The sequence below is a fragment of the Pelecanus crispus genome, chromosome 1, assembly GCF_030463565.1.
Source record: "Pelecanus crispus isolate bPelCri1 chromosome 1, bPelCri1.pri, whole genome shotgun sequence".
NCBI classification, from domain to species: domain Eukaryota; kingdom Metazoa; phylum Chordata; class Aves; order Pelecaniformes; family Pelecanidae; genus Pelecanus; species Pelecanus crispus.
Genome location: NC_134643.1, coordinates 224,124,791 through 224,147,522, shown reverse-complemented (window position 1 = coordinate 224,147,522; position 22,732 = coordinate 224,124,791). Strand labels below are relative to the sequence as shown.

General features: G+C 45.3%; 1 protein-coding gene across 4 annotated transcripts; it reads right to left on the bottom strand.

The window, feature by feature from the left end:
• Nucleotides 1–3,754: 3,754 nt before the first annotated feature.
• On the bottom strand, nt 3,755–22,119 carry THAP12 (THAP domain containing 12). Of its 4 annotated transcripts, none has more exons than XR_012831181.1 (6): nt 21,996–22,095; nt 11,392–11,512; nt 9,659–9,766; nt 8,609–8,645; nt 6,040–8,328; nt 3,755–3,827 (listed from the first exon to the last, which is right to left on the bottom strand). XR_012831181.1 is itself a non-coding variant. In XM_075713540.1 (6 exons), exons 1-6 carry the CDS (start codon nt 22,082–22,084, stop codon nt 6,383–6,385), a joined length of 1,908 nt encoding a protein of 635 aa, XP_075569655.1. In that variant the 5' UTR covers nt 22,085–22,095; the 3' UTR covers nt 5,053–6,382. The 4 variants fall into 4 exon arrangements, 3 of the variants coding, with proteins under 3 accessions (XP_075569655.1, XP_075569665.1, XP_075569647.1); XM_075713540.1 differs by lacking the exon at nt 3,755–3,827 and having other exon boundaries at nt 5,053–7,453; nt 7,847–8,328; XM_075713550.1 differs by lacking the exon at nt 3,755–3,827 and having other exon boundaries at nt 5,053–8,328; nt 21,996–22,119.
• Between the last annotated feature and the right edge of the window lie 613 nt (nt 22,120–22,732).

Genomic DNA, 22,732 nt, shown 5'->3' with positions numbered 1-22,732 from the left:
TCTTCCACTATCCCCATTGTTAGAATAAGAACGTGAAATAGTCTGGAAAATGCAGGAATACCTGATGTCAAATTGTACGTATTACAAGTCCTTTCCAAATCCAGCTTTCATAATAACGCAGAAGGGTGCCTTTACATATGCCAAAACCCACACCGCAGCCACAGGTTTCTCAATAAACACATCTTCTGCTACGATGATACACTTAACGGGATTAAAGCTCGTAAGAACAGCTAAACAGAGAGAGGTCTGCTCACCTGCCAAGCAGCAATTCCTTCAAGCTTTCTGCTGTCTCCGCAGACACTGAACAGGGTACCCTGCTTTATGTACGACACTGATTTTGGAGGGTGTAGTTTTGTACGGTGAACTTGCAAAGTCTTAAAGCCAATGCTCACTTGCATACTTCCACTTAATCTTTTCAGAGTGGAGGGGAAACTATCTGATAATTAGCATGTGGTTAGGCTCATGTACTTTGTTCGTGTAACAGTTGTGTGCTTGGATCGTAGGGTATGGGGCTCAGGAGGAGCTGTGTGCAGCGCGGACAGTCTCCCAGGAATAAGCCATATGCCTTTCACTATGGACGTGCTTCTTAAAGCATTGCTGAGCAACGTTGACATCTGCAAGACAAACAAGTAACTTCATCTGGCTTTGCATACTTTATATACATATATACACACACAAAAAATGAACCAAAAAGTGACTTAGAAGTGCATATTCATTAGGCAAAGAGAAGTTCTCCAGGGTGCAAAGACTTTTCTCAGTGAGGTTCCTGGCACTCATAGCCTTCTATTACTTTTTTATTATTAAAAAAGGAATTAAAACCATATTTTTCTCATTTCAGTAAGTACCTTTATGATGTCCAAACAACTCCAACAATGATATCATCTGTCTCTTTCCTCCAGGGAGGAATTTGGGCCAGACCGTGATATTCCTGCTCATTCCTGGAGCACAGAGCCTCACACCAAGCCGAAGGCAGCAAGACTCGCTCCTTGGGGGACGAAATGCATGTCACAGTGCCGTCCACTTTATACTGTACCTCCTACACATCCCTCCTTCTTCTGGAGAGCTGTTCAACACTATAAATTAAGAGTTAAGGCCTGAATCCTACTAAGCCTGATCTCTGCAGGCAGACACCCAAAGCTGTTCTCCAGCAGGACGTGCTCAACAGTAAGGATCTGCCCATATGGATCCCATTTCTCCATGAATGCTCTTTTCAGGGTATGTACAACATGTGGCATAATTGGGCTGCAGTCCTTGAAGTGGCCTCTGATTTCATAAAACAAATGATTCACCTTCAACTTGTTAAGTCCTCCAGTTTAGGAAGGAGGTCAAGTGTGCCTTTAGTCGACTGCCTGCATGATGGTGGACCCGCAGGGAGGGACATGGATCCAACCTCCCCAGCGTTGCCAGCATCCTCTGTGCTTTCTGCGAGGGACCCATTCTGTCAGCAGCACAAAGCCCTCCAGCCTGTGTCTGCCCACCCTGCCACCACTGCAGGCTGGCAGATGGGGACGGAGGAGACCAGGACCCCTTCTGGGCTTAGCTCTGGGCTTATATAGCACGCAGGCTTGGAGCATCACCCTACCAACAACCCGTGCCCTTCACCAGCTCTCTCGCATATCTCCCCACCCCCCTCCTGCTTCCCTCATGACCCAAACCCACGACCCCTCCTTCCCAATAGCTCATAAACCCCTTTCCTTCACCAAGTTAGTACGTGCTAAGCGTACAGAAGGGCCCTGCTGCTTTCACTAGGAAACGGCCATAAAGCTTGAAGTTGTTCTGCTCTGGGAGTAAGACAGGACAAAAAAAAGCAAGGTGCTGGTGGTAAATTCTTCCCCTCAAACACCAAGTCCTGTTGATGGTAGATGCTGAAGTCTCTTGGTTGACAGAATCTACCCAGCTAGAAAATCATGCTGAGGCTTGTGGGCCATGCTAAAGTTGTTGTCATGCTGAGTAGACCTTCTAGAAGTTCTTCCAGGAGCAAGGAAAGACAGTCTTTTCCCCAGATCCTCACACATTTGCTGGCTGAAGAGGTGACAAGCTGAATTTTCAGGCTCTAGCAGTTTTTTGTGTAGCCCCAGCTCTGACTGTAGACCGTCACAGGTGATCACAGACTCAGCAGTCACCTCTCAGTGAAAGAAGCCATGAGACACCTGAAAGTATTGGCAGATGTGCTGAACTGCCTCCATCCCTGGCTTTCACGGGGATCTCAACTTCTGAATGTCAATCAGCATCACTCGGTGTCTTTTAGTAAAGGTAGAGCTGTCACAGGCCCCTCTCCTCTGGCTGCTGTAAGTGAAGCCTATGCTGTAGTCTGGATTCCATGAGATGCTTGCAGGCTCACAGCATGGCTTCGCAGCAAGAAGGATCCTACGTTGCTCCCACAAATGTTTTCTTATAGCGTTGCTGTCAGTGGAAGATGCGGTCATGAATGTGTAAGGGTTTGTGGGAGGTCTGTAGATAGCAGGGGTGGCTTTGGGGGGTGCTAAAAGCCATCCTTTTGTCTGTACCCCAAGTTCTACAACTAGGAAACTAATTTATTCCTGAAGAGTTTTGATGTCAATTAGCATGCATGCGGGGTCATTGGGAACCTTAGGCAAAACACTTCGGCAGCAGCCCCTGCAACACAAGGGTATCATCTACTGTAAGATGATGGGGGCAGTCACACAGAGAGCTTAACTGACATATTTAACTTTGGGACACTACAGAAGCGAGGAACAGGGGACTACACGGGTATCTGTCCTGTCGCTGCTGCACGGCTGCTCTTCAATCTCACTGAACAAACTTTACTAGTACCTGCCTTGCCTTCAAGGAGACTTCCAGGGATAGCTACGTTGCCAGCTAAAACAGAAGACAAACAGGCATGGTTTTAAGGAAAAAACAGCAAGCTTGCTACATGAAAATAAATCCATAGAAACACTGGATAGCTATGGCAATAATAATATGACCAACTATTGTGTTATGGAACATGCACACTGAATTCTGTTTGATTAACCGTTATTTTGCAAAGTAAAGAGAACTTATGATGAACATGCACTTATTTTGAAATTGCTATAGATCCGTCTACAATTTCCAACTCCATTTTTTTTTTTTCTGATGCCTCACAACTTACACATAGGCAAAATGTTGGGGAGACTGCTGTTCTTTGTAAGAACTGTTTTCCTTAGGGGAAGCAGGGAGCATCAGATGTCTGGAAATTACTGAATGTTAAGCGTGCTTTGGGATAACACCTATTGTTATTCTAGGTTAGCAACTGTTTCTTGAATCAGATCCAGTAAAGAGATTTATTTTCACCTTCTTAAGCGTAATCGGGATGTTTCTGGCAACTCTGAGATTTGTAGTGTTTCACAGAAACAGAGCGCGGGGGGGAACAGCATAGCTGCACCCAGAATCATTAAGTGGTTCTGGTCCTCTGCTTCTTTACAGCAGAACCTTGGCAGCCAAACAAGCAGCTACAGGATTTCTGCAGCCAGTGACAGAAATAACACTACAGGAGACAGAAAGCTACATGCTACTTTCTGAAGAAGTAATAGTGATTTGTAACAGGAACTCTGTGCATGGGAAAAGGAAGTCGAGTTCGTGTATTCTTAAGACAAGCACTGCTTTCACAAAACACAGTCAGCTGAGCAGCTAAGGAAAATCCGCTTTCACTAAAATACATTAATTTCTCAGCAGTGATACTTCACATAAACAGACATATTGCTTCATTACATAACATGTGCCAAAAAGCCAGGTCAAAACAAGGTAAATACCTCAGATGCACCTTGGAAATACATTCTGCCCTGAATTGGCAGGATATTTAAGATGACAATTTCCTCTGTCTCAAGAATCTGTTAAAAAAAAAAAAGGGAATCAAAATTTATCTTCAGTGATTATTTGTCCCATTTTCAGACACTTCTCTGTCAGTCTCTGACCTGCTCTAGCAATAACGTTCTCTTTAAAATTATATTACTGCATTCCACTTCAGTCGCATCCTTTCTCTGCATGCCCAGAAATAATATGGGAGCCACTACAATTTCAGTAAATGGTTTTCCTCCACACCAAGCTCTTAAGTTAAAGGGGTACCTACCATTGCAGCCTGCTATTCCTTTGCTCCTCCACATCCTGCCGAGCCACCGCTATTCAGACCACCTGCTACAGGCTCCTAAGCGATGCACTGATGTGCCTAAAAACCGAGACATTCCTCACCAACAGGACAATTCAAATCGGCTAAATAAGGAGCTTCTGATTGATGAGAGACAAGCTAAGCATCCCTGTGAAAGGCTGTGCAATGATCAAGCACACCGAGCGATCGAGGCTCTCGGAGCCAGCTAATTAGCAACGCTAGTCACAACTGTCAGTCTCAGCTGAGCTCCAGAAGACACTTCAGTAGCTAGAGGAGTGTTTTACTGCATTTCCCTGCTTCAATTTATCTCGGTACCTCAGTAAAAAGATCTCATTTACACAGTCAGAAAGCAGTCTTCATCTCTTTTGGCCAATTACGTGGCACTGGGTATCAATTTTTTCCTTCTCTGATTATGCCCGTAAGCCTGGGCTCATCCAACCTGACGTTATCGACACGGGGCTCACAATCTCGGGTCACCACCACCTCGCATTGCTGTGTTTAGCAGGGGAACTCACAGACATTCCCAGGATGGGAAAGATTTATTTATTTATTTATTTATTAAAATTGTAATTGAGATCATCTTTAAAAAAAGACAATTTTCCATATGACTTCTAATTTAGAAAATGCCTCTTTCTTTTTTTAATAGCATTAACAGATTTGGGCTATTTTCCTACATTCAGAGGAACAGAGCAAGCTATTAGCTAAAACACTTTTTACTGATGGAGGCAACAATTGCATTAACATGAAAGCATGCCAGAAAGTATACACAAATAGCAGTGGAAAGAAAAGATAATACTTTTTAAGAGTAATTTTTACTATTCCAATGTAAATAAAAGCTCCTGAAAGCATTTCTTACAATGTACACTTTAATATCTAAGATTACTTAGTAAAGGTGTTTTGGTTTTTTTTTTTTTTCAAATTTATTCTTATTGTTTGACTGCATTAAAACATTAAGAACTGCATTTGTCATAGTCTGTACATTCGATTTTCTGTTGCTGGGGGTCTCTCCCACTGCAACTGGGAAGTACATAAAAGGACAACTATAAACAAGTTATAAAATTGGCATGCATCAGGATAGCTGCAAAACTGAACTTTTCAACCATTTCAAATTTAATCTATTTCCACCTGTTTCAGTTAGACAGAACTTGACAATTAAAAGCACTGTATTTAGTGCTATCTCAAAATACTTTAAAAAACCTTCAGCAGAACATACAGATCATAAGTGCTATTACAGAAAGTTTCCTGTGTCTTAAGACAATGCCACTCACTAGAATTGCAAAAACAGAAAAAATTGCCAAAACTAAGTACTGTACAAAAGAATACACGTTCTTGAAGAGGCACAGCTTTACTGAGAAATCCAATACTATGTAAAAAGCAATTCACATTTTATTTTAAATTGCAATAAACTGTACAAAAATGTTTCATTCTTGCCAAAAATAACAGGAATATTTTCAATCTTACTTCTAGACAAACAACAAACTCTTAAACTTTCCTGGGTGAGTTTACAAATAAACAGACAATAAGATGCACGGGTTTGTGTCAGAGTCAGAAGAGAACAAACGGATTTGAACATTTGTGGAATAAAATTTAAGTTTTTAGTGTCTTTTAGGAATTTCAGTACTCCTGCCATGCCTGTTAAAAGCCTAAGGAAAAAAAAAGTTTTGTGTCTCACACAAAGGAATGTAAACAGTCATCGAGAGATTAAAGAGGTTGACTCTTCCAATGAAACCGTAAACGTACCTCTATACCACTAACATTCACTTTACACCGAGAACAGTCCACAGCACGGGGATCGTGCAATAGCTGCATCCACTCTCCAAAATGCCAATTAAATATACAAAGACTCTTGTAAAGTTTTCAAAAAGAATAAAATCCTAAGTAACAGAACTGAAATGGATTATACTCTTTTTAACATTTCAAGGGGGTTTTTTTCTTACCCTAATTCGTGAGCAAATACGTAACAGCCCCATCAGATCTACAATCACAATGCACTGTTTCCAAAATGCAATAAAGTAAACGAGCACCTAGTTAAGTCAATCAGATGTAGAAAGCACCTCTGCCAAGAGCATGGGCTTATTTTCAGGTTTGGTTTTGTTCGCATAACACATTTAATGCAGACTAACAAAACATGATTTGGGTCACTGACCACAGCTTCTTCAGTCCAAGACCTAAAATGGAAATACAACTGCAGTGATTTTATAGATTTCACAGTTTTTTTTCTTAGCGTTGAAACTTAATTAAGAAAAAGCTGTTTCAACAGATTGGTTAGAGCTTAAAAAATTAAGCATCTTCTGTTACTTCAGAGTTGTTTGAGGGAATAAAGTCTTCTTGAAATTCGACTTTATCTGGATAGAGTTTAATGTAGGTGTCCACCATTAAATCTAAGTCATGTTTTATATCAAAGTTTATGTTCAGCAAAGCTAGGTTGCTTGACCTTTGCTCTGTCAAGGTGTTTTTCAGGTATGCCTTTAAGCGCTTTCGTCCTATTTCGTATTTTTCATTCTCCACCTTCATCACTGGAAGTATGCACAAGACTTTAAGCAACGCGTAAACGTTAGGGAAAAATTTTATGTCGGGCAAGTGAAGTGCTTCATAAATAGTAGCTGGAAGTTCAATATCTTTTCCTCTGTGCTTCCACTTGATTCTCCAACAATGAAGCTCAGCAGAAAGTGTGTCCGGATTAGGCAAGTCATTTTTGTACATGTCAGCGTGGTGCTCCTCAGACGTGTTGAATTTGAGCTGCCCCATGACTGAGGGCACCAACGATAAACACTTAAGAGCTTTTAAGTGTTGTTCTGAGAATATATCTTTTAATTCTTGAATAATATGCTCCACTGTGGGGATGCTAAGGATTTCTTTGTAGTAATTTTCTGATGTTACCTCAGAGTCCAAGTTACCTTGTTGTGCCCTGCGAAATTTTCCTGGGAGTTTAATTTGTACATCCAGTTTTGTAGCCAAATTTGTTGCTTCCTCAAACCAAAATTCATGGTAAACTTCGATATTATCCATCACTTCATTCAGAGAATGCAACACTGCTGTTAAGCTGCTAGCTGCAAAGAACACATCTGATGTTTGTCCTTGGAGATTTTTTCCGAATGCTCTTGTAAAAGACAGAACATTTTTCAGAATTACGATAGTGACAATGAAGTCAAAATCTGTTAATGCACTTGAAAGTACAAATGCTCGGCCGGCAATAAAGTTGTTCCACCTGACGGAGGAGTCGCTGCTTACCGCATCCAAGCACAGTACCAGTGCTTGCATGAGGTCCACTAAAACCTCAAAAGTATCATGCCTGCCTGTCCACTGAGAACGGCAGATCTCCTTCAGCTCGTTACCCTTCTCCTTGTTGTTCTGAAAAAGAACAGAAATTGTGTTGTCCAGTTCTACTAGCAATTGCGGAGACTGATTAAAAAGACAGCAAACTTCTTCGATTGTTCCTAACGCGATGGAAACACCAACAACAGGAACGGATTTTGCCAGCCAAACATTTAAGGCACAAGAGGAACACAGCGTATACACAGCTTGTGGATACTTTTCCAAGAGTCTTGTAGCCACAACTTTCATTTTAGAAGCAAACCCACTGGAGACAATGTAGGCTTGACCTCGACAGTACTCCATGTTTAGACCCCACTTTTCAGTAATAGTCGTATGGAACTTCACAGCTAGAATTTCGGGATCAGCCTCATAAGGTAAAAAACCTATGAATTCTTCTCTTAGATTATGAGAATCATCAACAAATCTCACCAACACTGGCAAATGTTCCTCTCCCGCTATGTCTACTACTTCATCGGTGACAATCGAAAAGAAGTGCGAGTCTCTTACTTCCCTCAGTGTCTCTTCTCTAACACAGCTTTCACAGATCTCAAGCATTTGTTTCTGCTGCGTTTTCGAACAATACTCAAGATTGACCGCAGTCATCTCAAAGCGTTTCCTCAGAACTTCATCTCCAGCATTTATTCTATATTCCAGTAGAGCCTGAAAGTTATCTGAAGTAAAAATACCTTCTGGAAGCTCATCAACACTATGGCCATCCAAAGGAATATTTTGTTTACCCATTAGGATCAAAATTTCAAACAAAGATTTAAGGTAGTCTTTGTTTTCTCTTTCTTCCAGTGTTAAGGGGACAGCTTCTTCCTCTTGTTCTTCCCCCCCTTCCTCTGAGACAGTATTTTGTTCATTGCTTTCGTTCAATTCTTGAGTTGCCTGCTCCCGTTCAAAAGCTTCAACTACAAAATGCAAAATAATGTAAGTGTCAAGATAACACAAATAAAACATAACATTTGCTTTCCCTATTATCCCCATTACCTTTAAGTTACTGGAGTCCAGCAAAGAATGTTTCCAGTTTAGAAGTGAACGAGTATTTCGGAAAGAGCTTAGACTGGCTGTTTGACTCAAGCAGCAACTCAATTATCCTCCCGATACATATAAACTTACAGTTACATGTCCTGTACTACCTTCTCAGCCTTAGTAAACAAAGTTTTTAACTCAATTATTTTGCCCACTTACTCTTTTGTTGCTTCAGTGTTCTTATTTCATCTTCACTCTTAAAAAAAAAAACAAACTTATATTGATGATAATGTCTACACATGACCATAAAATATTAAACCACATCAAGATCAGTTGTAGACGAGACCATTTTAAGAGTGTTAACATTTACCAAAAAGTGCTAGAAGGGCCAAGAGAAGGAGGTTTCTTCAGGTAGGTTATTGCTGCCATGACACATATCTACTAACGACACAAGAATAGTTTGCTACTACTGCTAAGATTCCCATACTTATATTAGGAGTTTGTTCAATACATATGTTATAATTATTAGTAAATAGATTCCATTAAAGAATTCTGTTTCAATCTGAACATGCACTGCCAGTAGCCAGAACCATCTTTAACTCTTATTTTCAGCCAATAAACAAACTCAAACTCATGAAGAAATATTTAGAAATTGTCCGTAATTTTCCAAAATATAAGCAGAGTTTAGGAGTTGAATTCCTCTTAACTGTCAGTATACTTATAAGCACAGATACGTAGAGACACTCATTCTCTAAATGACACAAAAGAGGTATTGATAAGACACAATTCCACAAAAAAATGTTTGATCTTGGTTTTATACATGGATCATCTTTTCAGAACAACAACCTAAAACAAGCATGTCTGAATTGGTGCAGACTTCAAGATAAAAGGGTGAGTTGAAGATCACAATCAATATGTAGCAAGAATTTCAGGGTACTATGCATAAGTCATGTCCAATTAGTGCTGTAATAACAACAAAAGGGAAACTATGCACTTCCTTTGGAAGACAGAATCAGCTCTGGATGACCACATTTCATTTTCCAGACTACTTCATTAAACCTTCCTTAATGGGTAAGTTTTTTATCAGCATAATATTTGGGCATTTAACTTATAATCAACACAAATATACTAGAATAGGTAGTACAGAAAATGCAAACACTCAAGTGCTAAATATTATTATCTGACACTTTTACACAAAAGTTTCACATGAACTTGCTTGCCTTCATTATTTTGATATTAAAAAAAAAAAATCTTACATGAAAAACTTACCAGCTCTTTTATCCTTTTCCTATGTCTGCTGTGAGGATTGTTCAAGTGACTTGTAAGATCAAATATAGTTGGCACAGCATTATCCCTTAAAACTGTTCTGTAAGGGCTCTGTAAGAAGACAGACATCCAGACTGGGGATATCTTTGGGAACTTCTCAGTCTGTGTCCACAACAAGCCCCCAGAAGTTCAGATACCATACCCCCCCCCCCCTTTTCTTTTTTCTTCCCTTTTTTTAAAAAGTATTTTTCACTTTCTGATGTTTCAAAACAAAGAGAAAGCTATGCTATGCAATTCACATTTTGGGGTACCAAGAGAACACTGAAAATGAGACGAGACATATTTTAAAAAAATCCACCACCCCAACCCAAACCACTGGGTTTTCTTCCCTGTTATCTTCACATCAAAGACCCCAGATGCAATAATTAATACTGTAATACTGTGATTTTTTTTTTCCCCTGGATAAAAAGATATCTACACATCAGAAAGGGTACGTTTTGTTACTATTGAGCTTTGGTTTTTATCACTTATTTCACAATTCCAGAAACAATCGCATAGCCATTTTCACAATGAAAATGTCAACTGCTTCTTTGGGTAGACTTACTAATTCCACCAAACACCATCATGAAAGATCATATTGAAGGAAAATGTATCTGTCAAATGAGCAGGAGGAAGAAAAGACTTCTAGATGGTCATGTAAATGTTTCCAGCAGTTAAAGCAAAATATTTTAAGTAAAATTTTATATTTGCATATATTGTAAACTTATGTTGTCTAAACTGGCTAATTTCCAGTAAGTACAGAATTTTAACTGATTATGTTTATACATAATTCATTAGACTGAAATACATTTTAAACAAACTGAGTTTCATAACGCTTCATTTCAGAATCAGAATTACTTCCAACATTCATTTGTTCGTTTGTTTCTGGGATGCTGGCTAATCAGAGACCCTGTCATGTGTAATACCACCAGGAGCTAGAAGTCTAAGCTTTTAACTTTGTGTTTTAAAAAGTGTATTTTAATTATCCTTCATAACTAAAGGATTGATTTTGCCTATGTATCAATGTAAAATTCAGCCTGGAAATTAGAACTTGATATAAAGCCCTAAATCCACCGTTTCCTACTGTTATGTAAGCTGTTAAAATCAGCACTATCGCATTAACAAGAAGAATTGAAAGCTATTATTTCATTAACAGGAAACAGTGCCATGATTTTAGCTGGATGAAATATAACAGGAACCAAAAGCTTGACAGATGCAAAGAACGTTTACATCTCTTGGCCACAACAGAGTGTAATTTAACTGAATCACACTGTGTACACACTTCAGTAACAGCACATTAATGATTTTAAATAATAAGAGGTACGCAAACTTACATACTTACACCCAATAAATTTATATAGTGTTGTAACATCTAGGGATAATAAACAAAATGAGCATTGCTTTGCATGAGGAAAGAACTGCAGTGAAGACCAGGGCTCCACAAACATATTAAACCAGCAGGAGCAGCTCTGCTTTTCTCTTCACCAGCTGCTCACTTCCACCTCATCCTTTGTGCCAACATCTGCGAGTCTGTGCAGTGCCCTGGACCATGACAATGACCTCAATTAAGACTAAGAGATTCATTTTCCCGGGAACCAGTTACCCAGGAGATCAAATATTAAAATGCAGCATTCTGATGAAAAACGTTAGTCACATTCTGCAAGATGGAATAAAAAAAAATGCATGGGTTTACTTACACTTCTACATATCATAGAAGTCTCAAAATGTTTAGCGCACAGTCTGTAATGCTTGTTGAGTTGATCTGGAGTTTTATCTTCTAAATCTGCCCTTCGACAGTTCTCTACCCATCTTTGACATCTGCATGTAAGCAAAAGAATTAGCTAGTTTTAAGATAAAACAATTTCAAACTGTACTCAAAATTGGGAGTGCAGTGAGCCCTGCCCTTTGTGCAGGGCTAGGGGAAGTTCTGGACACCTTCCGTTGTAACATACAATCAAATCTTTTTAAAAAATTGTTTTTCTTCTTTTGCTCACCACTTAACACTGCTCCACAAATTCTGGAATCTTTTCCCTTAATTTACACTCTTGCCTTTGTCTCACACACACACACCAGATTGCATAGCAGTTGCTCATGAAACCTGACCATATAATTCTTAAGAATTTAATTGTAAAGAAAAAAGTTAAAAAAGAGATGTGCTTTTAGACTCAAGTCAAAGTTTTTGAAGGCAGCTGTTAAAATAGTTTTCTTCTCTACCTCTCTCCAAAATACAGCATTTTTCTTCTTTATTGTGGTCATTGGGGAGTTTAGAATAGAGTTTTGAAAAGTGAAATAATAGAAATAAAAAAGCAATCGTTCTACAGAGAGTGCTCACATGCCTGAAGTAAGTTTGTGTTAGATACATATTTTTACAACATTTACTTCTGCTTTGGATTAGTTCTCCGAAATATAACACAAAGCTGAAGAAACATTTCCCCTACTAATCGGGCTCCTTTTAGATATGCAAGATAGTATTTCCTCTGCTGACTAAAACACTTGCAGTAATTGATGCAAACACATTACTCAGCCTCTATTTCCCCCATCTCGGTCTATGCAATTGCTCTTGCTATGGATTTTTGAGCAACAACATGCATAGACTGATTCTGCACAGCTATTCCAGTAAAATTAATCTGCTATTTCATCTGTGTAGTAAAAATATATATAAATTAACAAGAGTCGAGCAGCTATTGATATATCTGTATTTAAAAGGTTAAAAAAAAATAGTAATTTCCTTCCTGCAAAAATAATCCTCCAAAGCAGCATTATTTTAATGCCCTTGCTTACACCTCATGGCATCACAGAGCCACCAATTTACAATGGCACACAAGTAAACAGAGAGTCAAAAACATACAATACAGAAGAATAGAAACCTTCACATGAACACAACTGATGATTTGTTCATTATTCTAACTGTACAGAGTGCTTACACAAGCTCCCATTCCTCTGAGGGTAAATCCTTCCCCAGGCAAACTTGAGAATGCCAGAGACAATTACATTATAAAGAAGTACAGTAATATCACAATAATTCTACAGCAAAAAGGAGAAGAAACTTCCACTACAGTCTCAGTGACTTATTTTACTTTACGATCCATCACTTCGCTACATGTTTTTCAACATGAACTCGGATTTTAAAGTGTACCAATTTAAAAAAACAACACAACTTGTTTGCGATCTCCACAAAGTTCCAGGAACCTACACAGAGAACTTAACATGAAGAGTCTATCCACTATTTCAGTAGGACAAAGTGGGGGAGACCCCCCCACAACCCAGTCATTGCCAAAACACATGAAAGTGAAAAAATTACTCGGTCCACTTAAAAACAAAAGGCTTTAAGTCTTCTTTTTTATTCCTAAATTAAAAAGAAGATGGGTCCCACCCCAAGAAACAGCTACGAGTTACGAAAAAGCAACTTTATGATTATTTTTGACTGCAAACACAGAATTATTGCTCACTGGAGCAAAGAGGGAGAAAAATAATTAGTGATTATTCAACAATTTAGGAATGAAGGCTGTCTCGCCAGATGTTTTGGTGGGCAGCCCAAATGAGGAAATCCACAGCTCTGAGTGGATTCACCATCACCTCTACTTTAACCGAGCGCAGTAAAGGGCAACTGTGAAGGTGAAAGGGGGGAATCTTGGATTCTGATTTCTGCTGGCTGAACCGTTCGTGCGTCTTAAGTTTTCATTCATGCAAAAGTATCAAAGTCACAGTAGCAGCAAGTGCCATAAAACAGGGATCATTTCTAATATCGCTCTCATAGATCTACACATAGTATTCTTAATAATGACTTGAAATAGTAAGAAGAAAAAAATACCATTCCTTGCTCAGTTTTTTTGGCACCACAGATCTTGTGCTCTTGCCTAGACAGTGCAATCATGCCAACAAGAGAACAGGAGAGCGTTCTTCATTTAACCAAACATTATAAACACAGTCTTTTTACATGGGAGACCTTCAGCACGCAGATTACATTGAAACCAGCTCCCCCACTTTCTGAGTGGGTGCTGATTACCAAATAACCCATTAAAGGTGAGCGCATCGGGCTGTCACAAAGGCTGATGAGCCTCCCCATAGTCACTGGGGAGGGTTTCAGTCCAGAGGGGTGTCCAGAGGAAGAGCCTGATCCTAGTGGTCTCCCCTGCCTCTCAGTGACTCAGGGAAGCCGAAGATGACTGCCAGGGAGCAAGGTCAGAGCTCCCCACATGAGGGTAACTCCTCCGAATCGCCTCCTGGCAACCACACAGGGACAAACTGGTGGCAGCGATGGCACATCTAGAACTGGCACGCAGTTGTCAAGAACAGACAAAAATCAGCCTGTATCCCTTCACCTCTGATATTGCTGCCAACCAGAGAGCAAGTTTAGTAGATACTAGTAACAGCCAGGGACCAGATCAGAGTAATGGTTGTGGTGAATGCAGTTAAGCCCAGTTGGCAGCCAGTCATGAGCGGTGTTCCCCAGGGCTCTGTTTTGGGGCCAGCCTTGTTTAATATCTTTATCGATGATCTGGATGAGGGGATTGAGTGCACCCTCAGTAAGTTTGCAGATGACACCAAACTGGGTGGGAGTGTCGATCTGCTGGAGGGTAGGATGGCCCTGCAGAGGGACCTGGACAGGCTGGACCGATGGGCCGAGGCCAACTGGATGAGGTTTAACAAGGCCAAGTGCCGGGTCCTGCACTTGGGTCACAACAACCCCATGCAACGCTGCAGGCTTGGGGAAGAGTGGCTGGAAAGCTGCCTGGCCAAAAAGGACCTGGGGGTGTTGGTCGACAGCCGGCTGAACATGAGCCAGCAGTGTGCCCAGGTGGCCAAGAAGGCCAACAGCATCCTGGCTTGTGTCAGGAATAGTGTGGCCAGCAGGAGCAGGGAGGTGATTGTCCCCCTGTACTCGGCGCTGGTGAGGCCGCACCTGGAATACTGTGTCCAGTTTTGGGCCACTCAATACAAGAAAGACCTTGAGGTGCTGGAGCGTGTCCAGAGAAGGGCAACAAGGCTGGTGAAGGGTCTGGAGCATAGGGCTGGTGGGGAGCAGCTGAGGGAGCTGGGGTTGTTTAGCGTGGAGAAGAGGAGGCTGAGGGGAGACCTTATCGCTCTCTACAACTACCTGACAGGAGGTTGTAGTGAGGAGGGTGTTGGTCTCTTCTCCCAAGTAGTTAGCGATAGGACAAGAGGAAATGGGCTCAAGCTGTGCCAGGGGAGGTTTAGGTTGGATATTAGGAAAAATTTCTTCACAGAAAGAGTAGTCAAGCATTGGACCAGGCTGCCCAGAGAGGTGGTGGAGTCACCATCCCCGGAGGGGTTCAAAAAAATGGGTAGACGTGGCAATCTGGGACATGGCTGAGTGGACATGGTGGTGTTGGGTTGATGGTTGGACTGATGATCTTAGAGATCCTTTCCAACCTTAGTGATTCCTAGTTTTTACTTTCATTAAACATAATCCAGCCACCAAGCCAGGAAACATGAAGTTGCTACTCTCCCCTTAATTGGTTTAGTGGTGGCCTTGGTAATGTTAGGTTAACGGTTGGACTGGATGATCTTAAAGGTCTTTTCCAACCTAAATGATTCTATGATAATGAGTGATGGCAAAAGATACCACGAGTTCTTCAGAGGGGACTTACTCGGGAGAGGAGCCTCACAAAGATTAAATTAACCACCCAATATTCCTCTCCCTTCCCAACTTCTACAGTTACTTAAAAGCGGCTGTGGCCACTGCCTTTTGTGCTGAAGTCAACACTGTCTGACGACACGGTCCAGAAGCCACTGGCACGCAGAACCCCAGTCTGTGGACCCTGATCAGACACGGGTGCCAAGCTCCTCACCCCATCAGAGCAGCAGATCAGTAACCAGAACTCTAGACATCTAGGAAACTCTGTGGGCGAAGGCTGGAGCATCGATGTTTTCACAGGTAGCTACAGGACTAGAGGGAGATGGTGGAGGTTACATGACTTGACTTGGACACGCAAGCTCCATCTGAGTCTGAATTCAGCCGTTCAGTCTTGCTACGAGTTTGGCTCCAAAAGGAATGCTCTCCAAGGAATGGAAGAACAAAGAAAAAGGAGGCCAGGCCCCTGAAATCACCCAACATAGCTCTGCATGGTATTATCCAAGCAGCAATTAAAAAGATTTTAATATTTTCTCCAGTTTTTTAGTATTCAGCTAATACTGGATGATCTTAAAGGTCTTTTCCAACCTAAACAATTCTATGATTCTAATGCACACTGCATACTGTTGCACAAGTGCTTTAGTTGCAAAGTATTTGGCACAAGTTAAAAGCCATTTCGATGCACTATATTACACCACTTAGGTATCGCTCATTAGCTTTTAAGGTTTTCTTCAGTCACAAACCTTACATTTTCAGAGATCTGCTAACATCTCATGGAAGCTCACATGGCATTTTATTTAGGTGCGGACAGAGTCTAACCCATTTACGTTACCTCAATATTGGTCAACTGCAGCAGAATAGCATCTCTTTGCTTAAGAAGTATTTTGTTCTAAATACTCACACCTCACCTTAACTCAAACCACCGTGACAGAGAGTCAGAAACACAGATGAGGGTTAAACAGGCAGATCTTACTGTGGGGATCACTACCTAGGCCGTATGAAACTATAAAATATGCATCCTTAATGGGGCAACAGCGTCTATTTACATTAATGTTTGATATGAAACGACTACGTACCATCCATTAAATGCAGCTGGTTCGTTTTCAAAGCCTAATCTGTGCACCCCTTCTCATTTTCTCAGGTAGGGACAATAAACGAAGCTGGTCTTAACTAACTGGTTAGCTCTCACAGACTTGCTAACGCTTGAAAGATCAGACTTGGAACGTCTAACTGGAACTGCTTAGCACTGAACTGGGAAAAAGTAAAGGCAATTATTCAGTTTTTGTGGAAAAACTGAAAGCAGTAAGGTAGTAGAGACAATTTACCTGGGACTACATACTTCTCATCAATGACTTTTTTTTTTAAATTAAAATTTATTTTTTAGAGAAGTATTCTAATGTCGTTATACTCAACTTTCTCACTGTAAGCTGCCAAGTGTAAACAACACATTTTTCTCATAAAGTACTTCGCTTGCCAGACCAGTTTGACCTATAACAGAAAGAGGTTTCTATGACAGCAAGCAGTGCAAGCAACACATTGTCATTTACAACTGCAGGTGACTGCTATAGTTCAAACAGGAGAATAAACCACTAACATCCTCCAGTCCACAAAGCCAGAAGGTTGCATGGATTTATCAATCTTTAAATGCTGCTGTTCAAACAGAATATATGATCAACTGCAGACATTCTAACATAGGTTTAAATGAGAAATCTGTAGGATATAAGTGGGGGTTTAAAACTTGGAGAGAGCTTAAAGAGAGTGCCATCTTTGTCACTGCATGTTTTTAAGAGCATGACAAAGACAATAGAAACAGTTTAGGTATAGCTTATCCTTTCTTTGGCCAGTGGAAAGGTCTAGATGATCCTTCAGGATCAATTTTAACTCTATTTTCTACTATTCTGTTTCAGGAACGTTAATCGTATTAGCCTGAACTACTTCAAAGGGATTATGAAGTAGTTACGCACTCAGAAAGCATGCTTACTCACACAGTGTAGAAATGTAAGCCAGTACATGCTTCCTAAAACGACATCTGCGATCCACTTTAACGTTTGCAAAAGAAATATCCATAAAATCATATTGTTCAACTCACTGTAGCTGACTGACATGCATTGTATTCTTCAAAAGGTTTTTATTTCTAAATTTCCACAAACGGTGGTAAAAGTAGTAGTAGTCTAATTCCAAAACAGTTTAAAAAAACAAAAAATCTTGAAAATTAGTGCATTCTTTAACTGCACATTTTTTGATATACCTCTGCATTGCTACCATGGAAAACATTCATTCAAAACGTCTTTCAATGCAAAATTATAAACTGAAGTGGGTATTTTTTTCACACAATAAACCGTCATGTATTGACTGATTTTGCACAACTTGACATGACAGATTTTACAGCATGGACTCGTTACAAATTAAGACTGAAGTTCAGACAGCACCAAGTCTCTTCAATGCCGTAGAACCTGCAGCCGTTCCTTTGACTGTGTAAGAACCTGAGGTTCTCACAGGATGGAAGGTGGAGAAACACAACGCTAGGAGCGAGTCACACAAATGAAAGGTGAAGACTAGGCAATCAACTATTTCAATTTCAGTAATTTCATTAAAAGCATAAACATGCGTAATATAGAATCATAGCATCATTTAGGTTGGAAAAGACCTTTAAGACCATCCAGTCCAACCATTAACCTAACATTACCAAGTCCACACTAAACCAATCAAGGGTAGACTAGACTAAACCATGTCCCAAAGTGCCACATCTACCCGTTTTTTGAACACTTCCAGGGATGGTGACTCCACCACCTCTCTGGGCAGCCTGGTCCAATGCTTGACCACCCTTTCCGTAAAGAAATTTTTCCTAATATCCAACCTAAACCTCCCCTCGTGCAGCTTGAGCCCATTTCCTCTCGTCCTATCGTTAACTACTTGGGAGAAGAGACCAAAACCCACCTCACTACAACCTCCTTTCAGGTAGTTGTAGAGAGCGATAAGGTCTCCCCTCAGCCTCCTCTTCTCCAGGCTGAACAACCCCAGTTCCCTCAGCCGCTCCTCATAAGGCCTGTGCTCCAGACCCTTCCCCAGCTAATGGTGAACCATATGGATCATACTAGAAAACCTTTCTGTGTATGGCATCAGAAAGAGGTGTGGTTATCCTAGCTTTAACGCAAGGCACTGCATTCACCCAGGAGAGCTTGACGACATCTCCAAAAATGCAGCTTTAAGCAGCAGCTACCACCTGTACCAGCTTTTTGTATCTTCTTTTGAAATCACCTACATTTTGAAATCACTTACAGGGGACTCTTTTCTTAGAAAAGACTGTGTACCTACAATTCCCATGGGTTTTGAAATTTTCCAAAAATCTGGTCAAGCAGCTTCAAGGAAGGAAGGAAGCGATTATCATGTATAAATCACCAACAGTTTCAGCCTTAATCACCTGCTTTCAGGAGAGAGATAACTGGTATTGCTCTAGCATCTATGCAACTTCCAAAATTGTGAGGAGCAAGTTAAGTCAAACAACTGTAAGAGCATTATCGAGATTTAAAGGTGAGCTTCTACATGGGGGTTCTATGTGTAAGTGCATGATTTGTTTTTCATGGTGTTTTCCATGGCCTCTCACTCGCACACTTCTTGCTCTACCAGTGCACCATCCCTGCTTTTCACCCATTGGGAACATGAATATCCCATCACTTCTGCTGTTGCTCACGAAGCTTCACCACCAACCATCGTCCCTGCAATCCTGTGACAGCTGCCTGTCACACCGGTGTCCTATTTGCCACGCACACACCTCATCATCCAGCGCCACATCCCCTCAGTACACACAGCACGACTGACGGACTTCCACCACCTGAACCGGTGCCGGCCCTGCACAGGCTCCCCTGCCCCATGCCATTGCTCCTGCACCCCTCCAGCTGCCCCACACCTCTAACAGCCATACATCCCACCGCTGCCCCACACCCCTAACAGATGCGCACCCCCTCACGCCCAGGTACAGCCAGGCAGCCCCTACAGCCGGGCATTCCTTCACACTCCTCACAGCCAGGCAGCCCCTCGCACACCGCTCAAACGCTCAGCCCCCATACCCCTCACAGCCAGGCAGCCCCTCACTCCCTCGGCATCTCCCCCCTTCCAACAGGCATCCCCTCACACCCTCAGCCCCCCTACTCCCTTCATGGCCAGGTACTCCCTCAGTCCCTCAGCACCCCCACTCCCCTCACAGCCAGGCAGCCCCTCATTCCCCCAGTCCCACTCCCTTCACACCCTCAGCCCCCCCTGTTCCCTCACAGCCAGGCAGCCCCTCACACCCTCAGCCCCCCCCTCCCCTCATGGCCCCTCACTCCCTCAGCCCCCCTATCCCCTCACAGCCCAGCAGCCCCTCACTCCCTCAACTTCACCATTCCCCTCATGGCCAGGTACTCCCTCACACTCTCAGCCACCCATTCCCCTCACACCCTCAGCCCCTCTACTCCCCTCACAGCCCAGCAGCCCCTCACTCCCTCAGCTTCACCATTCCCCTCCTGGCCAGGCACTCCCACACACCCTCAGCCCCCGACTCCTCTCATGTCCCCTCACTCCCTCAGCCCCCTCCATCCCCTCACAGCCCCTCTCTCCCTCACACCCTCAGCTCCCCCCTCCTCTCAGAGCTCCTCACTCCCTCAGTCCCCTGTTCCTCTCTCAGCCCCTGACACCCTCAGCCACCCCGTCCCCTCATGGCCAGGTACTCCCTCAGCCCCCTCCACCCCCTCACACTCTCAGCTCCCCCAGTTCCCTCATGGCCAGGTACTCCCTGACACCCTCAGCCCTCCATCCCCTCACAACCCCTGACCCCCTCAGCCCCCTCCATCCCCTCATGGCCAGGTACTCCCTCACTCCTTCAGCCCCTTCCATCCCCTCACACCCTCAGCCCCCCAGTCCCCTCATGACCCCTCACACCCTCAGCCCCCCCAGTCCCCTCACAGCCCAGCAGCCTCTCACACTCTCAGCCCCCCCATTGCCCCTCACAGCCCCTCACTCCCTCAGCCACCCACTCCCCTCATGGCCAGGTACTCCCTCACTCCTTCAGCCCCCTCCATCCCCTCACACCCTCAGCCCCCCAGTCCCCTCACAGCCCTTGACACCCTCAGCCCCCCAGTCCCCTCACAGCCCCTCACTCCCTCAGCCCCCTCCATCCCCTCACAGCCTCAGCCCCCCAGTCCCCTCACACCCTCAGCCCCCTCCATCCCCTCACACCCCAACAGCCCCAGTCCCCTCACAGCCCCTCACTCCCTTCACAGCCCTTCACTCCCCTGACACCCTCAGCCCCCTCCATCCCCTGACACCCTCAGCCCCCCCCCTCCCCTCATGGCCAGGTACTCCCTCACTCCTTCAGCCCCCTCCATCCCCTCACAGCCCCTGACACCCTCAGCCCCCTCCATCCCCTCACACCCCAACACCCCCAGTCCCCTCACAGCCACCCACTCCCTCAGCCACCCACTCCCCTCACACCCTCAGCCCCCCAGTCCCCTCACAACCCCTCACACCCTCAGCCCCCTCCATCCCCTCACACCCCCAGTCCCCTCACAAACCCTCACACCCTCAGACCCCGCCATCCCCTGACACCCCAACAGCCCCAGTCCCCTCACAGCCCCTCACTCCCTCAGCCCCCCACTCCCTTCACAGCCCTTCACTCCCCTGACACCCTCAGCCCCCTCCATCCCCTGACACCCTCAGCCCCCTCCATCCCCTCGCAGCCCCTGACACCCTCAGCCCCCCACTCCCCTCACAACCCCTCACACCCTCAGCCCCCTCCATCTCCTGACACCCCAACACCCCCAGTCCCCTCACAGCCCCTCACTCCCTCAGCCCCCCACTCCCCTCACACCCTCAGCCCCCTCCATCCCCTCACACCCCAACACTCCCAGTCCCCTCACAGCCCCTCACTCCCTCAGCCCCCCACTCCCTTCACAGCCCTTCACTCCCCTGACACCCTCAGCCCCCTCCATCCCCTGACACCTTCAGTCCCCTCCATCCCCTCGCAGCCCGACACCCTCAGCCCCCTCCATCCCCTCGCAGCCCCTGACACCCTCAGCCCCCCAGTCCCCTCACAACCCCTCACACCCTCAGCCCCCTCCATCTCCTGACACCCCAACACCCCCAGTCCCCTCACAGCCCCTCACTCCCTCAGCCCCCCACTCCCTTCACTCCCCTGACACCCTCAGCCCCCTCCATCCCCCGACACCCTCAGCCCCCCCGGCCCCTCACGGCCCGGCCGCCCCTCGCTCCCCACGGCCGCCCGCCACCACCTCTGCCCCCAAGCCCCCGCCCGGGGGGAGGAAGCCGCTCTTCTCCCGGCGCATGCGCCGCTGCTCGGCCGCCTCCCCGCCGCCGGCCGGAGGGTCCCGCCGAGCCCCGCCCCCCCGGCGCCACAGCGCGGGCGGCCTCCGCCGGGAGAGGCGGCAGCTCCGGCCGCCCGCCGGCCCCCTCCCCGTCCCGTCCCGTCCCGCGGCGGCCCCCCCGCCTAGGTGAGGAGGCGCGGAGAGAGGGGTTGCGGGGGAAGGGGGAGGGAGGGAGCCGCCTCCCCGCCGCGGCGTCCCCTCCGGCGGGGCGGAGGGCTGCGGGCCGGTGGGGCCTGAGGCGGAGAGGCAAGCGCGGCCTGGGCCCCCCCCCCTCCCCAAACCCGCCCCTCCGCAGCGCGGGCTGCCTCCCCGAGGCGGCGCCGGCAGCGCCCGGCTGGGGTCTCACCTGACCGGGTCCCGGGGGAAGCGGAAGAAGGCCAGGTCGGACTGGGTGCTCTTGCGGGTGCAGTTGGGAGCCGCACAGAAGTTCGGCATGGTCCCCGGGATTGGCGCCGCTGCCCCTTTAAATCGGCGGGCCGGAGGGCGGGGGGGGAGGGTGTGTATGTGGGGTGGAGGAGGAGGACGGGGGGGAGGGAGGAGGGGGGTAGGGGGGGAAGCGGCTCCACACTGCTGTGAGCGGCCGGGAGGATTCACCGCCACCCTCCGCCGGGAGAAGAGCCGCCTCCTTCCCACACTGCACCGCGGCCGAGTGCCCATGCGCCGCGCTGCGCCGGCGGGGCCCGGCACGGCCTCTGCGCATGCGCCGGCGGCGCCACGCCCACTCCCGCCGAGCGCGCGCGGGCCGGCGCCGCGCCTGCGCAGTGGGGAGAGGCCGGCGGCGCCGCGCATGCGCAGAGGCCGGGCCTGTGCCGGGAGCGGCCTGTGTGTACGTGCTGCGTTGAGTACGGTTAGCTTAAACACGGCCTTGGCTTGTAGGAGGAGGCCGTCATCTTTTTACCTTGTCTGTTTTCTTCTGTTCCGCTTTTTAGGAATGGGTGTTACCCCGCAGCCCGGATGGATAACGAGAGAAGCCGCGAGTGTTTTAAGCAATAAAGTAATCACACAGGGAGTATACCTAGTGTGCTGGATTTGCCGGGTCTGCCGTGGGTAAAAATGAAACAAAACTTACAGAAAAGAAACGGG

What these genes read in the sequence shown, in the direction of transcription:
- THAP12 (XM_075713550.1), bottom strand. Translation starts at nt 22,084, where the DNA reads ATGCCGAACTTCTGTGCGGCTCCCAACTGCACCCGCAAGAGCACCCAG. An exon ending in GGAAAAGGATAAAAGAGCTG is followed by an intron (nt 8,646 to 9,658) that starts GTAAGTTTTTCA and finishes TTTTTTTTTAAG; the next exon opens with AGTGAAGATGAAATAAGAAC. An exon ending in AACACTGAAGCAACAAAAGA is followed by an intron (nt 8,329 to 8,608) that starts GTAAGTGGGCAA and finishes TGCATTTTGTAG; the next exon opens with TTGAAGCTTTTGAACGGGAG.